Source organism: Marmota monax, unplaced genomic scaffold, assembly GCF_021218885.2.
Source record: "Marmota monax isolate L192 unplaced genomic scaffold, Marmota_monax_Labrador192_F-V1.1 WCK01_AAM20220418_F8-fsc00182, whole genome shotgun sequence".
In the NCBI taxonomy this organism is placed as follows: domain Eukaryota; kingdom Metazoa; phylum Chordata; class Mammalia; order Rodentia; family Sciuridae; genus Marmota; species Marmota monax.
In genome coordinates this window covers 3,325,088-3,339,043 of record NW_026693043.1, presented here as the reverse complement: position 1 = coordinate 3,339,043, position 13,956 = coordinate 3,325,088, and the positions used below count along the sequence as shown (strand labels likewise).

General features: G+C 36.7%; 1 protein-coding gene across 2 annotated transcripts in view; it reads left to right on the top strand.

Annotated features, from left to right (window-relative positions):
• The window catches only part of Efhc2 (EF-hand domain containing 2), a 200,662-nt gene that overhangs the window by 79,893 nt on the left and 106,813 nt on the right, over positions 1-13,956 (top strand). For both annotated transcript variants that reach the window (XM_058582489.1, XM_058582490.1), the window contains exon 3: positions 6,124-6,274. In XM_058582489.1, coding sequence (XP_058438472.1) covers positions 6,124-6,274 — 151 coding nt within the window. The remainder of the gene's footprint in view (positions 1-6,123; positions 6,275-13,956) is intronic.

The window sequence follows — 13,956 nt, the reverse complement described above, 5'->3', positions numbered from 1 at the left end:
TATCTGCCTATAATGATAATTTTTGTCTATTTCTTGCCAATATTTTTATTTTGTATCTTTTTACATTGTCCAGAACTTCTAAAAAGAGTATTAAGTATTGATGATTGTAGGGGCTTTATTGTTCTGTCCCTGATTATGGTAGACGCATAATTTGATTAAATATAATGTTGGTTTTTAAAGATGTTGTTTTAAAGCAGATGCTTTGTAATCTTGTTCAAGAGTTACCCTTGCATTTTAAAATGTGATAGGAAATGGTATGAGATCATTACATATTTGCTCTTATTTCCTAACTTGGAAACATCATTGCATATATGAGGAAAATGCTACTTTTTGTGTAGGTGGTTTATAACTCTTGTGGTCTATTAAATTCTGCTTGCTTGTATTTTTGTTAGGTTCTTCTATAAAATCACAAGTAGTGAAATTGCTCTGTAGAAGTAGTTCTGAACCTTGGCTTGCACTTGGTGATCACCTGGGGAGCTATAAAAAATCACTGATACGGACCGAACCCACCCAGAGAGATTCTGACTTGATTGCGTGTGTGTGTGTGTGTGTGTACCTGGGTGTGGCCCAAGCATTAGGATTTAAAAAAAATTCTACAGGTGGTTTTAATGTACAGCCAATGTGAGAACTGCTGCTATAGAGTTTATTTTTTTTACGGCACATCTATTAGACATTAGAATTCACCTTTGTGGCTTTCTTTTTTGGTATCCAGGGGGAATTATATAATGTGGTGATTTTTTTTCCTTAAAAGTTTGAAAGAATCCATTAGCAAATTATCCCAGCTGGAGCATTTGTTAGAGTAGTTCTTTGATAATTTTTTCAATCTTCCTTCATTATTAGCTTATTCATTGTTTTTGATGAGTCATAATTATTATAGAAAATTACTTATTTGTGAATTTAAAATTTACTTTCAGGTTTAATTTAAGATAATTTCTCTAATTTATTATATGTGTCACAAACTGTTTCATTTATGATTTTATTTATCTTCTTTCTTGAATAGCTTTGCTGGAATCTTAGCTAATTTATTTTAAAATATCCTGGATTTGTTTATTGTAGTTGTTTTTCTCCTTTCAAATTCATCTGTGCTTTTTTGCTTTCCACTTGTTTTCTTTTCCTTTTTTTTTTTTTTTTGTTATGGGGGATAGAACTCAGGGGCACTTGGTCACTGAGTCACATCCCCATCCCTATTTTGTATTTTATTTAGAGACAGAGTCTTACTGAGTTGTTTAGCGCCTTGCAGTTGCTGAGGCTGGCTTTGAACTAGCGATCCTCTTGCCTTAACCTCCAGAGCTGCTGGGTCCACTTGTTATCTTTATGACAAATTTTTGCGTATTCAAAAGTTTTTCTTTGAACTATTGGTTCTGAACTCTGGCGTCTCTTCAGAATTACCTGGGGAGCATGGTTGAGAAAAAAATAGTATCTTTTCCTTATCCATGCATGGTTCATGGCTGAGAAATCTCTAACAAAAGACAGATTAAAAAGAGAAACCATGCAATCTAGTTAATAAAATTTCATCTGACATGGGAGCCTTCAGATGAAGACCCAAAGAAATGAGAGAACTATTTTTTTATGGACAGTCATGCAGAAGTATGATTGGGAACAAAAGGTATAAACTAATGGTAATAAATTGAGGGGGACCTAGCAGGACCTGTTTGTTCAGAATCTTTTCTGTATCCCTGTGTGGCATTCTTTTCTGGGTATAGGGAGGACTCCTGTGGCATGAGGGTCTTCAGGAAAAGAGGGAGGGAAAAGGTCAGAAAGGGACCTTCCTAGATTTTATGACCTGCTTCTTGGGAGAACAGCAGGGAAGGTCAGGAAACAATCCTGTTTCTTCTGACTTCTCAAATGTCAAGGTGTCATATTTTGGGGCAGCATGTCCTGAGCCCCATCAGTAGCTTTTAAAAATATACTAATTCCTTCCTCTCCTCAATGATTCTGATTTAATTTAATTAGGCTTAGCTCTGGTCTTTTTATTTTAATTGCTAATGTGCAGCCAAAGCTAAGAAACAAGGTTAGCAATTTTTCCTCTCTCAAGCTGTAAATTCTCTTGTATAATAATATAAATTCATTAATTTATCCCCAGATTACAGGCTTGCCTATATCCTATAAGTTTATATAATTTTAAATTTTATTAGATTTTGTACTTTTTGAGGTTTTAAATTTATCTTCACTTGCAGTTATTAGAAGTGACAAGTTTTGTTAACAGTTACATTATACATTTCTAATTGTATTACTTTGTGACCAGTGACAATTTATATAATTTCTGTTTTTTAAAATTTCTTGTTTTTGTGAATTGATGTAGTAAATTTCTATAAATCAACCATTGCCGTGTATAAAGGAGCCATCTTCTATATGTAACAAAATTTATTATCATTTATTTCCTTGATTCTAAGATGTTTATAGTTGTGAGAGAAATCATTGATTTAATGATAGCTTTTTTCAGGAAGAATAAATAACACTGAATTAAGTGTACACAAAATTTTTTATCTACTAACCTAGAAGAGCATGCATTTATTCTCACTGTTACATATCTTTTCTAAGAGTGCTTCATAATTTAAGTCTGAGCCCCCCCCCCTTTTTTTTTTTACAGAGAGCCTAAACTGTTTGTTTGTTTATTGTGGTACTGAGATCAAATCCAGGGCTTCTTGCATGCTAGGCAAGCACTCTGACAAGCAGTCTACCACTGAGCTACTTCCCCAACCCTTGTTTCTTTTCCCTTCCTCTCCTCCTCCTCCTCCTCCTCCTCCTTCTTCTTCTTCTTCTTTTTTTGAGTCTCAACTCCTGGGCTCAAGAGATCCTCCTGCTTCAGCCTCATGAACAGCTGGGACTATAGCCACAGGAACAGGCCTACATCACTGAACTTGGCTTCGTAAACATTTTAAACAAGATTTGTGATGTTGAACTCTTTGTAAATTGTCAATACTCATTTAACGTTACTGATGTTTCATCCTCTTTCCTAACAACTTTGCTGAAAATACAGCTGTGAGTTTTTGACACTTACATGTTTGGTTTCTGAGTAATAGTCTTTATCATTCATGCGTTGGTCACACCAACCTCCCCATCTTTAAAAATTGTGTGATGTATTCTGAGACATTAGGCTTTTGCTTTAGCCTTATGATTGTGTGGACTAGCCTGTAACAGAAAACTTTCTACACACAGTTATTATTTTTTGCTGTTGTTGTTAGTGCCACACTGGACAAGAATCTTTTTACAACATTTTAAATAAAAACCAGGAATCTAAATTAATGTTAAAATCCAGCTATTTGGGATATGCAGTGCAAAGCAAATGATTGACATGAAAATATGATTAATTCTTTCTCTGCAAAGCTAAATTTGTACCATACATTAAGTTGTAACTACTTGCCCATCAAAATGCACTCCTGACTGCTTTGAGTTTCTTTTTGGTTTAATTGTAAAAAGACTCTGAATTCAGAAATATGTATGTGAAAATGTTTTCCCCTTTATAATGAGGAAACCATGTACCTATTATTGAAAGCTAACTAATTTCATATTTTATGTCCTCTAGGCTAAGATCAAAATTCCAAATGCGTTGGGGATCAGGCAGGTAACCTTTTCTAATAAATACTGTAAGGCCTGTGGAGGCCTGTGGAGAACTGAAGATCACACACCCTGCCAAAGAGCATTGACATTCTGTTTTTACGAAAATTGCAGCCAATTATATCTTCTAGAACCTTTCTTATCTAGTCTCTGCTTGACTTATAAATTATGATAAAACCTTGTATTGTAATTATGTTTCTATAAATTTTCATTTCTAACAGTTTTTATTTTAGGTTCTTTTTCTGGATTCTTTGCAGGTTTCATTGCAATTAGGTCATTTATCTTTGTGAGATCACTTTAAATCTATTTGGTGTCTTCTCTCACATTCTACTTTGCCACATTTTACAATTTCCTTTCCCTCTTCCTTTTTTATCTCCATCATTCTCAGATTTGTTCTCTCTCTTTCATGTTGGAGTTTGGCAGCCCTGTATTCTCATGGTACCAGGAAATGAAATACCAGTGTGTTCATCTTCTGGGCATATTGAAGCCCAGTCTTTCTCTCTTTATTTCCCCCTTAAATATCTTCTCTTTTTATGCATCATTTCATTGGTAAATATTTTAATGATTATGTACTTGATAATTGTTGTCAACTGGCCTATGCCTATTTAGTCATTCACAAATTTATACCAGTAGCATTCAATATGTAGGGGTGGATGAGAGCTAAGAATATTCTCTTCACACTTTCCTACCTGATTACAAAGAAAAAAAAAAGGTTTCAAATTGAATACTTACTGTGCTGAAATTTCAATGAAGCCCCAGATCTCTTTTTTAGGTGTTCCAAATATAATTCAGATAATATAAAATGTCCAACACAATTCAATGTCTAACATTGTTTTTGTAATTAAGGTAAAATTTACATAACATAAAATTAACCATTAGCCAAATTAAAGTGTCCAATTAGTGACATTTAGTCCGTTTACAGTGTTGTACAGCCATCAACTCTAATTCCAAAATGTTCATTACCCCAGAACAAAAAAATCCTATACCCATCAAATAGCATCTTACCTGAACTTCTCTCTCAATACAAATGTGATACCCTGATAGCACTGGGTTTTTGCTAAACTAATTATAATCAGGCCAGATGAATTCCCCAAGAAAGCCACTGAATATAGGACCATTTGAATGAAGTTGTAGGACCCCTGGGCTCTCCAGATCCTTAGATTCTTAGAACCTGTTCCTATAAGGACAGGCTTGGTCAACACTGGTAACTGATCTGTGTGTTTTGAATATGATCAGTTTACTAACTAAACTCATTTCTAACATGGTGACTAACAAAGCTTCTTGTGGTGATCAGGCATTTTGTTAGCTACTTCTGAAGTATGGGCTTCTGATAGAAATTTGCTAACTACTCCTGGAATGTTTATTCTTATTTAGGATAGCTGAGTGCCCCTAGAAAGTAAATTAATATACATATTGTCTATGTTGAATAACCTTGGAGTTATATGCATAATTAACTTTTACAACTTCAATGATAAAATTTGAACAAAAGTGAGAGGCAAAGGGAATATTTTTAAAAATATTTTTAGTTGTAGACGGACACAATACCTTTAATTTAATTATTTATTTTTATGTGGCACTGAGAATTAAACCCAGTGCCTCACACAAGCTAGGTAAGCACTCTATTACTGAGCCATGACCCCAGCCCCACAATGGGAATATTTAAATGGAGCACAGACTCCTTGAGAGTTCCAGGTTAAACTTGAAATGATAGTGTAAATAATACTGTTCCCACAAGTGTCCTTGATTTCCATGTCCTCCTCAATGTGTGAGCAGGTCGCCCTGTTGGGGGTGATTCCAAAGGTTAAAGATACATATTTATACCACATGGCATCTAAGCATAAAGACTTTTTCACCTGATCTTGAAGAAAAGGCAGACAGATATCTGCTTCAACAGGAGAGAAAAGGACTGTTTCACTTGCAGAAAGGCACAGTTTTCCAGGGTATTCCAGATATTTTTTACTATCTTTTGATTTTTGCCATAAGAGCATTAGAATCCACCTGCCCCCAGTCATACAATGTAAGATGAGATGAGTCTGGATCCAGCATTGAACTAGGCTCTTTGAGGCTCCTGGAAAAGTGTGAGGTGAAGTCTCCTTGCTTTGGAAGAATTTAGGATCTGCCTGTTTGAATTACCTCAGGATAAACAGTCAGTAGGAGCAAGAGTCAGGATAATTTTAGCCCAGAACCAAAGTAGCTTTGTGTTATTTTTGATGGGAAAAATCACAAAACTTATATTCATCATGTGAGAAAGAATATTTTGTCTAACACATACATTTAGAATCCCACTGTGAAATTCCAAAGACAAACTCTAGTTAAGTTTATGGTAGGGCTGATTGGTGGATTTATTACTTGAATATCATTCCTTTGTTCTAACCAGATGGTGATGAAATTATAAAATAATCTGTATGTACTGTAACCTTGATTGTATATCCATTCTCATTGCTGATGTGTGGAATATCTTGAAAAAAATCTCCTCATCCCTTTTCTTAATACTGACGGTTATGGGCTTTATTGATTTTTAAGTTTGCTGATTTCTTTCATGGTTTTTAATTATGATTCCAACAGGTATTATCTTTTGATGCCTATGTGGAAGATGAAGTGCCTGATAAAAACCAAGAAAACTATAGAATAAGATACTATAAAATCTACTTCTACCTTGAAGATGACACAATTCAAGTGAATGAACCAGAGGTGAAAAATAGCGGACTGCCTCAAGGTATTTATTTTAAGCAGCATTATGATTCTTTCACTTCTAACTCTTGCCTTTATATACAGTCTTTCTTTTAGCTTTTTAAAAAGCTCATGCTAATCCTTAGGTATCTAACTTGTTGGCAATGGTGATAGAAGGATGCTGTTAGTGTTTAATTAGTCATAGTGACTTAATCAGCCTTCTACCCCACATACTTCAATCATTTTTCTCACTGCTCTGTGGCATATTGTATCCTTTCAGGTGCTGCTCCAGTATGAGCAAATTCTCATGTGTCTTTGACTTTGTCCTCAAATCCTTTGGTCTCTTTGTCACGGCCACAATTGCTTTTTGCACAACATTATCAATGGAGAAGAGAAAGCTATTCTCTGTTGCCACTTTTAGATTGATATTCTTTCCTGAATTTACTGTCATTTGTTTAAACTACCCTCTCTTCTTCCTGGTAACTAACATCATTTATGGTAATTAACAAAACATTGATGGTACCCTAACAGAAAGTCCTTGTTCCTTCACCCTGTGTATAGCATCCATTTTTTCTGTACTCATCTTCAGCTACAGATACGTGTGTGTGTGTCTGTGTGTGTGTGTTTGTGTTTTAATTCTGTGACATGGCCACCACCAGAGGAACTAATCCAAGACTGCATTATTAGAGTATGGAAGAAGATATCAAGGGAAGTGACTGATTAGTTCTGGTTGTGCTATGGGTCCATCCCTCGGGATGATGTTGAATTCCGGATACCTTCAGGGGACAGTAATTAACCATGATGGTGTAAGGACTGAAAGTTTGTCATGTGTAAGACAGAATACTGAAAAACAATATTTTTCTGTAACAGGAGGACTCAAGTGTGTCTGATAAATGTCTCTAGATATCTAAGGGAGTATCATATGGAGGAAGGATGATCACATTTTCTGTATCCTCAAGGATGGAAGCTAGAGGTCAGAAAGAGAAAGAACTTACAAGCAGAGAGCTGCCAGAAGTTGTAGTGGATGGCCCTGGTTGGCCTTGGATGGAATTAAGGGTGGGGGTTTGGTGTAGAGTGGAGGAGTAAAGAGTCACATTCATTGCTATAAATGGATGCCCCTGGGCAAGGGTCAGGTGTTGTTTTTCACTGATGGTTTAGTCCAGGCATTGCAGGGGAGTTGAGTGTTGGTTTGATCATTGATGTAAATGTTCTTTGTTGGTTGGATCATTAATGTAAATATTCTTCCAGGGTCTTTGTTCCTTGAACAACTACAGTCCTTGGGTGCAGTGTCATTTCTTTGTCTTTTGGAATAGTCCCATCTCCATTATCTCAGACTCTGAATTATTTTCTCTTACTACAATCTCTACTTCTTTTACTTTCTCCATTTGTTCATACTTACCTACCATTCCTGTTCTTCATTCTCCTAGCAAAATGTATTCTGAACTTATCCATGTCTTTTGAGCCTATTTACTACCATTCTAATCCGAGCTACTCTCATCTCTTGATTGGAGGATGGAATAACTGCCAACCGTGGTCTCCCTGCCTCCATTTCTGCATCTTCTACCATGTCCTCTATGTAGTATCCAGCCATGGTGTTGCCTAGGATATTATCTTGATGCAATGGTGGCCTCTAAAAAGCATGCATACATGCTCCCCCAGAGGCCACAGATCAGAAATTAAAATTGTGGGTGAAATTAAAATGCATGAATCATACAATAGATTACATAATTTAAAATGCACAACAAGGGCTGGGGATGTAGCTCAGTGGTTGAACACTTGCCTAATATAGGCAAGGCCCTGGATTCCATTCCCAGCAGCAGAACCCCACCCCCCACCCCACAATAAAACTGCACGGAGAGAAGACAGGGGAAAGGGTAGATTTACATACTGTGGGCTAAGTTCAAGTGGGTAGAATGACCACACTGCCTTAATCCTGAGATAGGCAATAGTTTGTTCCCCACTCCTTCTCCTTCACAACCTCAGCTGTGGATAATGTGGTTTGGAGACCAGAATTGAGGGTCAAGCAAGGAGAACCACAGACAGAAAATGCCCTGGTCCATGGGCACATCATTGCTGTATTGGAGAGACGAGTGTTTGGTCACAGCTGTAGCTCGCCAGCAAGAGTGATGAATAATCATGGGTTTTGTTTGTGTTTCTTGGACAGAGGGTCCATGGGGCCAGAATTGTTGTTGCTAATGAATGAGTGGCCGAATTAAGGCCTCATGAATATTGAGTATTCATGAATATTTAGTGTCTCTTGTATATTTAGTGTCTCATGAATATTTAGAGCCCAGGTGCCTCATGTATATTTAATACCTACTGAAAATTAGTTATCTCTTGGTCCTTCCATCCCTTCCTTTCTGTTTTTAACATATACATATCCTACTTACTTCCTTCTTGTCATTACTTAACACATCTTGTGATTTGTGCCTGTGTTGAATGAAGTTTTTGCTTACTAACTACTTATTTAAGCCTGATGCTTCCACAGTGGTGTACTATAATGAGTTCAAGGGAGCAGAAACAGGAATTTGGAGGCCAGGGGCCTCTGAGAAAAGGTTGTCATATAGCCTTATTTCAGTGTGCAAAGGACTTTTCTCAATGCTCATAAGACTGAGGCTTTTCTTACAGCATGGCTTTATTGTGTCTGGTGCTTGGGGTGATGAATTTGAAGCCACTTGGCATTGCCAATAAGTGTTTGTTGAATACCTGTTCTGTGCTAGGCATTATTCTGGGTTTTGGGAGAAAGGACAAGATGATTAAGACCCATCATGCTCTGATCTCATGGAGTTTACAGACCAGCAGATTGAAGAGGAAAGGGAGCATAATGACTAGTCCAGGAGTTTTATGGTTGTTCTGGCTAGAAATGCTAAGTGTCCAAACCAAGACAATGGAAGTAGGACTAGAAAGCTGGGGAAAGATTTGAGAGACCTTTGGTTGGCAGAGTTGATAGGCCTTTGGTGACTAAATATAGAGATTGAGGAAGGGAAATATCTATGATAAAGTAAGTACTTTACCATTATTATCTCATACAATCCTCCAATGACTATCTAAAGTTGGTATTGCCATTGTGACTTTTACTTAAAAGAAAACAGGCTTAGGGGGTAATTTGCTTGTGTGTGTGTGTGTGTGTTGCTGGGGATTAAGCCCAAGGCCTTGTGACTACTAGGCAAGAACTCTTACCACTGAGCTATACCAGAGTCCTAGCTGATTGCTTCAGAGATCTCTAGTAAAAGGGATGGTGATACCTTTGTAAAAAGTCCAGGAGTATGGAGCACAGAGTATGGGGCAGGATTGGGGTTTGTTGTTCTGGTACGTTTGTTTGGGGGCATGAGGCCTTTGAAGGAATTAGGACATCTATGTGTGATATCCACTAGGCAGGTGGAACTTCAGGATGAATTTTCTATAAAAATAAAGACTAAAAATGTGAATTGGGAATCATGAGTACTCAGATCATGACCAGAATCAGTCTGTTCCACTGTATTGAAGGAGTGCTGCTGCCGACGTGGTGCAAAGAGGAAGAGGATTTGATTTAGTATCTCTGCTGGTTTTTCTAGTAGAGGGAGAAGAAGGCCATATAAGTTGTCCTCATTGTTCTTTGGTTCCAAACTTGACTGAATGGTCTAGGAAATATGGAAATGCCTTAATATTTTTTTAAATTTTTTTTAGTTGTTGAGGGACCTTTATTTATTTATTTATATGCGGTGCTGAGAATTGAACCCAGTGCCTCATACCTGTTAGGCAAGTGCTCTACCACTGAGCTACAACCTCAGCCCAACTTATTAAAAAAGGTTCTGACATAATTTAAGGTTAAAAATGTGACATTTTATTTTTTAAGGGACTGTAGTTTTAGACTTTGGGGTCATTTTTAACATATATAAGGCAGTTTTTAAAGTTTGTAAAGAATGTATTAAAAATGTTTATAAAATTATTTTTAAGTACAGAAAGAGATAATTTACAACTTTTCATTTCTGTGAGCATCTGTTTTACTCAAGTATATTTGATTAGGTGGATGACAATATTGCTTTTCTGACCAAACTGCTTATTTCCTGATTACTTTCCCAGTCAAAACACCAAATTTGCCCAAATGATACAATGAAGGCCACACACTATCTCAAACCTGCATTATATATATCCCAAACCTGGATTATATTTTTATTATTATTCCTTTTTAAGTGAAAACTCATATTCCTATAGCTCACTGGCCCCTGTCCAGTGCATTTTTGTTTTATTAAACCAGCCAAGAAGAAATATGAAATACAACCTCTAGGATGATCTTGGAAAGGCTCTTAATAAGATTTTCAATTCTCTCAGCCTCAATTTCAAATCTCACAAAGGTAGATTCCAAAGACAAGTTGAAGATAGTCATAATGATGCACTTGAAAATAATTTTTATGTAAGAAAGCAAGATTGTTATTCATAAAGACAAAGAAGAACCCTGAGTAGAAAGACTACTTTAAAATCTTTGCAGAAAATTGTAGAATTTCTCATCGGTTTACTGTGTGTGATCAGGACATTTCTCTGTGTGAAGTTGCAGCTCAAGGATGGTGGACAGAATACACAGTAATCACACTGTGTAACGACATTGAGTTTGTCAGCAGAGTGGAGAAACCTGGAGGGCTGTAGCAAATCCTGTCGAAAGCAAACATGAATAACCACTCTGTCATCAAACTTTGTTTAGAAAGAAACCAGTATCTCTTGAAATATTTAATACCATGATTCTTGCTAAAAAAAAGTTCTGTCTGGACAGTGAATAGTTTGAAAAAGCCTTTAAATGCTTTCCTAAATTAAATAATAGGGAAAAAGAAAACAAATTGAATGAGCCTGGGGTTCAGACCTTGGTGGGATGTGCTAGGTAGTTTGTGTGTGTGTGTGTGTGTGTGTGTGTGTGTGTGTGTGTGGTTTGAGTGGTCTTGACCTGCCTTCCTTCCATATACCTGTGGGCTCTGGGAAGAGGCTAGGGGTCAAGTTTAGGTGCTGTGCACTGATGGTGTTCCTGTCACTTCACAGGGTTTTGCTGTTTTCCCAGTGAACTGGGAGGCTGGTTGCACCTGTTTCTCATAGACCTGACCATTCCGAAATCAGTGCAAATAGATGAATTATAGCGCCCCTCCCCACATGGGGTGCTAAGAATAGGAAAGACAGTGGAATGAATCTGATATAATTCTCCTATATACATATATGAATACACCACAGTGAATCTCACAATTCAGTAGGAGATATACTCCATGTTTGTATAAATATGTAAAAAAAACCCTAATTGTCTCTATTACCATGTAATTTTTTTAAAGGGTGGCCAGAGTTTGGAATAAGCCAGAAACAAAAGATGCATCCATTAGCATGGTGCCAAAATAGGCATTTAGTTACAAGCATCTTCTAATCAGAAAAACATATTTTTAATATTCACAAGTTCTTGTTGGCAAAGAGATTTGTGTGTTATGAGTCAAGTAAGTCACTGTTTCAATTCAAGGCTTGCTTTCATTTCTTGCCAGGACATCACTTTCTTTTGGGTAGATATGTTATATTAATAGAATTTGTTGCTCTTCTGCTGGAATGTAGTTAAAATAATTTTATGTCAGGCCAGGAATGTCAGAGGTAAACCCAGTAGTTTAACTTCTACCTGTCTAACAGAATAAATGTCAGTCTAATGCTACTAAATCCAAACTAATTTATGCTAAAGAAAAGATAATGAATAGAAACATGCCATGACTTCCAGCATGGTCCATACCAGTTGATTTCAGTTGGGAGCAATCATCAGAATTTCCTAGCCCACCCCAGAATTTTTTGTTCTGGAGTCTTGGGGTCAAGAACTGGCTTTTATATGGTTCCTAGTACATCTTTGGATAAATTCACTTATGATTTGTTTGGGCTCCTCAATTATGTAGTATTTCTTTTTTTTTAATCCTCTGAGATAATCTACTTGAATGAAGCAAATGTAATCACAAAATAGAAATCAGCCCTTTGTATACCATTCATTCATATTAGGTATACACCATATATAAGTGCTATATCTCATAAAGCAGAAGGGGGTAGCAGTAGGACTGCCAGATAAAATACAAGATGCCCAGTTATATTTTAATTTCAGAGAAGCAATGAAGAATCTTTTAGTGTAACTATGTCTCAAATATTTCATGGGATATACTTATACTAAAAATGTATTCATTATTTTTCTGGATTTCAAATTTAACTTGAGTATCCTGTATTTCAGTCAACTAAATCTGGCAATGTGGAAGGTGAACATTGGAGCAATAATGGAATGGAATTATGTAGAATTTAAGAGTGGAGGTGAGTTGCTAGTCTGAGAAGATAGGTATTTGGTACATGGTGGCTGCTCAATGGATATTTGTGGAAGGAAGGAAAGGAAGAAGGGGGGAAGGGAGAAGGCTATAAAACAATGCAGGCATCATAAATGGTACCAGGTACTTGAGGGAACAGAGGAGGATAAACCAATATCCACTAGAGAAGATGGCATTGGAGTGGTAGCTCAAATGTTTCTCCAGAGTCAAGCATGGTGGTACATGTCTATAATAATAGCAATTTGGGAGGCTGAGGGAGGTGGATCACAAGTTCAAGGCCCTTTCTCAAAAATAAAAAATGGGCTGGGGATGTAGCTTAGTGGTAGAATGTACCTGGGTTCAATCCCCAGGAACACACATACACACACACACACACACACACACACACAGTTTCCCCAGATAAAGATGCAAGAAAAAGGTAGAACACAAGATAAAAATGGGGTAAGGAGTTGGGAGATATTTGGGAGCAGATTATAGAGCCTGTATTAAGAAAACTAGGCAAGAAGGTGGTAATGCAAGAGGACACTAGAGCAACTGCCCAGCTATCATTTTGGTGCTTATTCAGTGGCTAAGGGGGAAATGCATAGGGTTATTAGTTTTCATTATGATCAGAGATATGGAATTATAAAATGTTTATTCATTTGCTTAAAGGCAGGGGCTTGATTATCTATATTTAAAAAGTTATTCTTGTGAAAACAAAACTCTAAAGATAACATTTTTGAAAAATAATAGAAAAACTGGAATAGTGATTTTAGTGGAGTAATATAGTGAGGGCAAAGGGAGGTAAGGTACCCTATCGTGTTGATCACTATTAAGGCTCTTAGTTTTTTTTTTTTTTGATACAAATTTAGTAGACATGGTGATAAGAGAACATTCGAGTTGTATATTCATTCATCTAAGAAATGCCTCCCTCTAGTCTTGGATGTACCCAAGGTCTGCAGTGATACAAAAATGAAATAAACATACTTACAATTAAGATAGATGTAAGAGGTTGGAAACTTACTTCTGGAAGGTGAGTTCCTAAAAACTAAATTTAGTGCTATGAGCCAAATCTAAGGCAGGTCCCTATTGAATGACATGAAAACACACTAAACAGAAATGGTTATATGGCCACTTTGATCTAAATCATAGGGGAATGTTAGAAAGTTAAAGCTTGCAGAATATAGTCAAATAACAGGGCTTTTAAAAAGGAAGAGAGATGTAAAATACGAAGATGAGGACAAGCTGGAAAGGGGGCACTTGATGCCTGGACATGTGTCCCAGTTGTCATTAGGGGCACTTAAGAAGATAAACATCATCGGAAAACTTAAAGGGCAGACATGGTGCTTTAGTTGTTTTTTCCATTTTGTAACATTATTTTGGCTTATCTACCTTGATGATCCAGCTGCTTTTTGTTGTGTGCCAAAGACATGGCATCCTGCCCATTTCTTTGACA